The sequence below is a fragment of the Gastrolobium bilobum genome, unplaced genomic scaffold, assembly GCF_033153095.1.
Source record: "Gastrolobium bilobum isolate Gb01-03AN ecotype WA unplaced genomic scaffold, APGP_CSIRO_Gbil_v1 utg20499, whole genome shotgun sequence".
Classification (NCBI taxonomy): domain Eukaryota; kingdom Viridiplantae; phylum Streptophyta; class Magnoliopsida; order Fabales; family Fabaceae; genus Gastrolobium; species Gastrolobium bilobum.
This window is the reverse complement of record NW_026898809.1, coordinates 42,047-50,312: the sequence shown is the minus strand read 5'-3', so window position 1 is coordinate 50,312 and position 8,266 is coordinate 42,047. Positions and strand designations below refer to the sequence as shown.

The 8,266-nt window shown below is 33.8% G+C and overlaps 1 protein-coding gene across 1 annotated transcript; it reads left to right on the top strand.

The window, feature by feature from the left end:
- The first annotated feature begins 290 nt into the window (after positions 1-290).
- LOC133284329 (uncharacterized) lies at positions 291-1,091 on the top strand. The gene has a single exon (XM_061481332.1). It carries the CDS (start codon positions 291-293, stop codon positions 1,089-1,091), a length of 801 nt encoding a protein of 266 aa, XP_061337316.1.
- Positions 1,092-8,266: the final 7,175 nt, after the last annotated feature.

The window sequence follows — 8,266 nt, the reverse complement described above, 5'->3', positions numbered from 1 at the left end:
TATTCTTGTTATTGTAGAGCTCCCCTCACTCCAGAAGACAAGGCCTTTCGATTCCAGAAGGGCGTGAATGATATGATAGCAGAGAAGCTGGCTGGTCATTGTACCAGAGATTTTGTGGAGCTGATCAAGCAGTGTCAGAATATTCAAGAGTACTATCATACCAGGGAAAGGAAGCAGTGGGAAAGAGCTTCAGTGGGAGGACTACGCCCTGGAAGGGTAAGGGCAAAGGTTTGCAAGCACAGCAGAACACCAAGTTTAAGAAGACTTCCTTCGTGAAGAATGGAAGCGGCATGTCTGGTACAGGGAAGATCCCCACTTGTGCCAAGTGTGGGAAGATGCATACAGGTGTTTGTAGACTGGGGCATAATGTTTGCTTCAGTTATGGTCAGGCAGGACACTATTCCAGAGAGTGCCCCAAGAAGACGGGACAAGTTGCAGCTATTCAGGCGATCCTGATTCAGTCTGTGCCTACTCAAAGAGCCATAGAGGAGCCTATGGCGCCCACTAGTGCCAGGGTATATACAATGACGCAGCAGGAGGCAGAAAGGTCTCCCAATCTATTTAGAGGTACCATTTTTATCAGAGGATATGCATTTGATGCGATGTTTGACTCGGGAGCTACCCACTCTTTTATATCGAAATTTGTAGCAAATGGGTTACAGTTGCCCATTCATGAGTTCACGACTCCCATGGTAGTGAAGACTGCCACCGGAGACATTGTTTCTACTTCTTTGAAGTGCAAAGAAGTCAGATTCGTATATGAGCAAGAAGAGTATATGGTGGATTTGATAGTGCTTGAGGGCATGAATCTACATATTATATTGGGTATGGATTCGCTGGTTCGGTATGGTGTTATACTCGACTGTTATAGCAGGAGGATTTTCTTTTCTGCAAAAGGAGAAAAGTCGGATAGTTTGTACTTGACGGCACCGCAGTTAAATAAGGCTCTAGATGAGGAAGATGCAGGATACATTATCCTGGGAGGACTCGTAGGAGACTCCAAAGAACCTACTGCTAACATTCCAGTTGTGTGCGAGTTTGCAGACGTATTTTCGAAAGAGATTACCTATTTTTCACCTGAGAGAGATTGAATTCTCTATCGACCTAGTACCTGGTGTGGGGCCTATCTCATTGGCTCCGTACCGGATGTCACCAGTGGAGTTAGCAGAGCTAAAGAAGCAGTTAGAAGAATTGTCTCGTAAGAACTTTATTAGACCGAGTGTATCTCCTTGGGGTGCACCAATCATCTTCGTGAAGAAGAAGGATGGGACTATGAGGTTGTGCACGGATTACCAGCAACTTAACAATGTGACAATAAAGAACAAGTATCCTCTACCACGCATTGATGATCTATTGGATCAACTCAGAGGTGCTTCAGTGTTCTCGAAGATTGATCTTCGTTCCGGATATCACCAGATCCAGGTAAAGGCAGAGGATATTCCAAAGACGGCTTTCCAATCCAGATATGGGCACTATGAGTATCTAGTGATCCCATTTGGGCTTACTAATGCCCCGGCCGTGTTCATGAGTTATATAAACCGGATTTTTAAACCACATTTAGATCAGTTTGTTGTGGTATTTATTGATGATATTCTGATCTACTCCAAGATTAAAGAGGAGCATGCAGAGCATTTAAAGATAGTCTTACAAATTCTGAGAGAGCATCAGTTATCTGCCAAACCATCCAAGTGTGAGTTTTGGTTGCATGAGATCCAGTTTCTTGGACACATCATTTCATCTGCAGGAGTGGTTGTTGATCCGAGTAAAATAGAAGCGGTGTTGGATTGGGAGAGACCCAAGAGTGTTACTGAAATCCAGAGTTTTCTGGGTTTAGCCGGATACTACAGGCTGTTTATCAATGGATTCTCCAGAATCGCTTTGCCATTGACTAGGTTGAGCCGAAAGGGGGTTCCATTTGCATGGACCCTTGGGTGTGATATGAGCTTTCAAGAATTGAAAGACAAGTTGACTACCGCACCGGTTTTGATTCTTCTTGATCTGGAAAAGAGATTTGAGATTTATTGTGATGTATCCAAGTATGGATTAGGGTGCGTGTTGATGCAGGAACGAAAGGTAGTGGCCTATGCTTCTAGACAGTTGAGACCACATGAGGAGAACTACCCTACTCATGATCTTGATTTAGCGGCTGTGGTTTTTGCATTGAAAATATGGAGACACTTCTTGTATGGTGCTACCTTCACAGTTTTTAGTGACCACAAGAGCTTGAAGTACCTAGTTGATCAAAAAGAGCATAATATGAGCCAAAGGAGATGGATGGAATTTCTAAAAGATTATGAGTTTGACCTTCAGTATCACCCAGGAAAGACGAATGTTGTGGCTGATGCTTTGAGCAGAAAGACCATGGGTATGGCTAGCATGATGATTGCAGAGTATGACTTGATTCAGGAGTTCAGAGATTTGAGAATTTCTGTGACACCATTTGAGACTTCATATTTCATGACTACGGTTGAATTCCGAAATTCATTAATGGAGAGAGTTAAAGCGGCCCAATTACTTGATGAAGGGATTCAAATGATGAAAGGACAAGATTTTATGTTTACCGATGCCTCTAATGTGAAATACTACAAAGATCGGTTAATTGTCCCGAAGGGACCAATAGTGGAATACGTGTTAACAAAAGTGTAAGCCCTCAACATGTCTAGAAAGTGTAAGCCCTCAACATGTCTCGAAAATTCAACCAATGGCAGGTACCTATCCCATGCTGAACCCTGCTCCAAAGTGTAAGCCCTCAACATGTCCTCCAATGTCTGGATGGTCCGCTCAGTCTGTCCGTCAGTCTGAGGGTGATAGGTTATACTCAGTCTCAACTGCGTACCAAAAGCCTCCTGCAGCGCCTCCCAGAACTGAGATATGAACTTCGGGTCCCTAATTCAGGGTGAGTACAAACCTTTCAGATCTGTTTTGTAATTTAGCTATTCATAGATCTGAAGAACAAATTCACAAATTGAATGACATTTTCCATAATATTTGAACGAATTCAATAGTACACTAATGTACTCAATAAGACTAACTGCAAGGTAAAATTAAAATTGAAAAAGAGATTAAGAGAATCTGATTATGACATAGTGCGAAAACTTGTGCCAATTAGCTCTTGAATCAGAGAATCAAATTCCTCGAAATGTTGCTTCAAGCTTTCAAATCTCCCAGGTAAAACCAAAATAGGAAAGGAAAATACAAAGAATGTAAAGAGAAAGAAAGAAAGTTCAAGTTACAGATTACAAATTGAATGCTCTAGAAGGTAACAGTATTCAGAGAATCAAAAAGTGGTTCAGAAGCTACAAAAATGAAAGAATGACTAAAACAATCCCTTTTTCCTGCGCTTCCTATCATGTTTTTTAGCATCAGCTTCTTTTAGCTTTCCACAGTGGGCCTCACCTTTTCCACATCAGCAAGTTTTGTAATCCCTTGTCACCTGCACAACAAAATTTCATTACTTTCATGCTAAAAGTGCACAAAGTGAGCCCAAGATTATTTTTTAGGCAAAAATTTCGTACTTCTGTTATTTTCCAAAAGTATCTCCATGCTGAAACACATTTGTAAAGATTGACGAGAGTAGAGCAGTCAAACGTGTAGGTTGGACTGACGTGATCAGTCCCGCCACTTACAACGACGACACCAGCAGCCACGTAGGATACCATACCAATCCTCGTCAGTCCAAGTCACGTGTGTGCATGTATCCCGCCACCTGTTATGACTCATTTTAGTCCTGCCATGTAAGTTGGCGAGACAAACATGGATTCTGCCACTTCAATTAACATATTCTATGAGTCATCCGCCACGTGCCTTGACGAAACTCTCTCATTCATTTGCAGTCATCCCTTTCTTATCCCCTTACTTCAATTAACATATTCTATGAGTCATCTGCCATGTGGTGTATTCATTTGGAGAGATACATGTGTTCTGAAATTGTTTTCATAAATGCGGATTTGTTAAAAAAAATTGGGTCACTTTTTTTTATTTTAAAATCTCTTACGACATAATTTTTTAAGTACTTCGCTGTCAAACAAAATTATCACATATATCTACAATTAATCGAAGACAAAAACAGGGTGGCATGAAAGGAAACTCATGTAGCCCCAACAAATTAAAAATAAAATAAAATGAAATGGTTGTTTTAATAATTAGTAAATTTGTTTTAATTAGTAAAAACTGGCCCATTTGTTTTGCCTAATTAATAAATTAATTAATAATATTAAGAAAATTATGTAATTAGTAGTATTGTTGTAATATTATTAATTCCCTTTTCAAATATTCTGCATTAATGAAGAAAATATTTTTGAAAACCTTAGGCATCAAAAAATTATTCCTAACATAATTAGTAATCAATGTAAATTGGCTTTTGGTAAACAGTAATTAATGTAATAATGTAGTAATTTTAATTAGTGTTTTAATTAATAGGAATCATATTTAAATTTACAATGCTTTATAATCCATGTTAGGAAACTAAGTTTTTAACATTGAAAATTATAAACATGAATATGAAATAGTAATTTTGATTTAATATATTTATAATTATTACAATTTTTATTTATGGAAATCGTAATAATTGTTTGAATAAATATATAATTGCAGTTTACATGTTAATGAATAAAACCTTAAAAAAAACATATTAAGTTAAATTAATAACAACTAAAAAAGTAATTAAATAGTCATTATTACAATTTATTGAATTAGTTAAAACATGCAATTAAATCCTTTATACAAAATTATTTATTAACATTACAATGTTACAAAAAGATCCTAACCACGAAAATCGCGTTCGAGTCATTTAATTACTGTATATTTTCCAAAATTAGTAACTTCGACAATATACTTTATAGTACAGTAGTAAATACATTGTAATTATTTTCTATATGTTGTTGTAATTATATTTGCAGTCATATTTTATTAAATAGTAATTGTAATAGTAGCTTAATTATCTAGTCCCTATATTTATTGATAAATTTTGCAAAGGGATAAGAAAGGGATGGCTGCAAATGAATGAGAGAGTCTCGTCAAGACACGTGGCGGATGACTCATAGAATATGTCAATTGAAGTGGCGGGATCCATGTTTGTCTCGCCAAGTCACATGGCGGGACTGAAATGAGTCACAGCAGGTGGCGGGATACATGCACACATGTGACTTGGACTGACGAGGATTGGTGTGGTATCCTATGTGGCTCCTGGTCTCGTCATTGTAAGTGGCGGGACTGATCACGTCAGTCCAACCTACACGTTTGACTACTCTACTCTCGTCAATCTTTACAAATGTGTTTCAGCATGGAGATACTTTTGAAAAATAAGTAGTATGGAATTTTTGCCTATTTTTTATACACAATACAAGTTTTTCTACATTTTTTTATCCAATTTGTATCTTTTTCTTTACACATTTATATTTTTCAACTACTTTTTATATCAATTACACTTTTATAATAAAACTAAAACCAACCCAACAAGCTGGTTCTTGAAAATTATGGCAACTGAAGGAAGTAATGTAATTTTTTTTATTTAATTATTTAATTAGAAGTAATGTAATTTACCATTAAATTATGGGACAGGATATTCTTACACTGAAATCTTACACTAAATCTTGATCATTGATTTACCTGTATCTACGGTTCAAATATTTAATAAATCAGAATCGTTAGATATAAATAGAATTAACGACCAAAATTAAAAGTGTAACTCACACCAATATAAATTATCATAACCCTTAAATTATATCATTTTTTGTTGTCATATTATTTTTATTTATACATTTTTACATACTTTTATATAAATTTAATTGATTCGTTTAAGCAGTGATTCATTGATTAAATTAATAACCCACTAATTAAACTAATAATTTAATCCGATACCCGAGCGAGTGAATTACCGTTCCAGATAATAACCCTATTTACAGTGCACTTGGACAGTAATTGATGGCATTTAATAAGTTTAACACTGGAGGGGGCTCTCTGACCCTCAGTTGTTTTTGCTTTCAAGAGAGGAATAGGATCCGTAGACTTTCTGTGTGCATGTGTCCATATGAATGAAGACACTGCAAGTGGTGCGTTTATGTCTCAAACTATAGCTATGTAACAGAATATTTATTCCTATCCGTAGGTGGTAAATGCATGGCAATCAATATTGTGGGGCACATATTTAACGCGCAAATAGGCAGCATTTTCATCAGAATGGACAAAAATTGTAGGGTAACACAAGTCAAAGTGGATGCACTATGATGAACAAGATTGGCATCTGTCAAATGCATTATTTAGAATATAACAATCCCTGTAAACCTTCCCCTTTTTCAATATCTTTCCTCATTCTTCTTTTTGTCATTTTTTATTTTATATTTTTGTGTTTGTGACATAATTTTGGTTTTAAAATGTATTGATACAAAAAAACCACTAGGGTTAACATAGTGGTGTGGATGTGTGTAATAAGATGTGTAGTTGTATTCGATTTCCTGTAACTCCAATAAAAAAATGTATTGATACAGAGTATATAACAAGAGTTTTTGATGCACTTAAAATCATGGACATTAATTTTAATTTTTGAACGTATTTCTATTTTTAATGATAATATTTTACCTTTGTATTTTTTATTTTAATTACATTTTATGATTATTTGATATTATATTAAAAGATGTTTAAAACTCCATTTACTCAGGGTTTAATTTTCTATTATAATAATAATCATTTTGAGAACAATTTTTTATTTAACTAATTTTCTGTGTATTCGGCATTAGTTATATTTATTTTTTGTATATTTAATTTTAGCTTCTTAGCTATGTTGTATTCATATTTCATAGTATTTAAATTAATTAATTAGTATAAAAAATAAGAAATATATATGACAGTTTTTTATTTTGAGATCATTAAGAAAGATTTTTCATGCTAACTCCGTTCACTGCGTATCATTTCTTATGCCCAGATTTTGTAAGTGATTAATGCATACGGATAATTCCAAAGTGTGACTCACATTGATACTAATATACTTAAATAATGAGTATTTATGAGTGATAGTTACACATAATTCTCACTTATCATTTTGATTTTAAACTTTGTCTGAATTAAGAATATTTCAAATTAAGGATAATCCAAATTAACGTAATTTATATATATATATATATAAAGAAAATAAATATATATATATATATATATAAAGAAAATAAATAAAGAATATTAATTAGAGAACAGGGTACCAATCATTATATAAGTTCAAAAGGAAATCAGTGTTATTAAAACTGGACCGATTCGGTCGGGTCGACCTGGGAATCGGTAAACTAGTCATTTAATTGGTCCGGTTGAAGCAACATATCGGCCATGCATCAGAACCGGTGCGATCCGGTCTAACTCGGCCAATTTTAATAAAAACCGGTGACCCGATTGGTTAACCGGTGACTCGGCCCAAGCCAAAAAAAAAAAATTCCAAATTTTTTTTTCAAAAAAATTCATAATGACCATATTTGAATATTTTTACTTATTGACTTACATAAGTTATGTACCTACAATACTAATATTATCTCAATTATATACAATGCAGAAAATTTTGAATTAATTTATAATTGGAGATGTCATTTTCTGAACCTAAATCCCTGTATCACGATCATTATATTTTTGTTTGATCTCTTATCGGATAATAATATGTGATTTATTATTTTTTATGTTAAAATATTTAAAAAATTTATATTTTTTTTAGATATTTGAGTATGTTTATAAATTTTTAATATAAATTATAAAATTGCATATAATTATCGAGTCATGCGGTTAAATCAATAATTCACTGATTGAACTAGTGACTCAATACCTCAACCAAATTGGCCAGTTTTAATAACAAAACTATATAATTCCTTCGAAACAAATGAGTTTGTATGTGATTGATTGACACATGTAATAGAAGGTTATGATTTACATTGGTTACAGTAAAACACAAAAAAAACGTTTAAAAAAAAAATAAAACAGTAGAAAAACTAACTGATGAAAATAAAGAGGAGAATTGGATACCCACCATTCTTTACGTACACATATAATAATATACCAAAAGCAATGTACCAAAAAAAAAAATACCAATAGCAGAATATAATCATTGCCATTCAGTTACATTTAAATCCAATCAAAACGAGAAGATCAAGGAGTATAAGAATAATAAATTTTATTTTTATTTTTAATCATTAAATTTTGTGTATTTTATGATTATTTTTTCTTTACACTTATTACTTAATTATTAATTTTTAATAAATTATTATTATTAGATGTAGAAAAATTAATAATTAATATT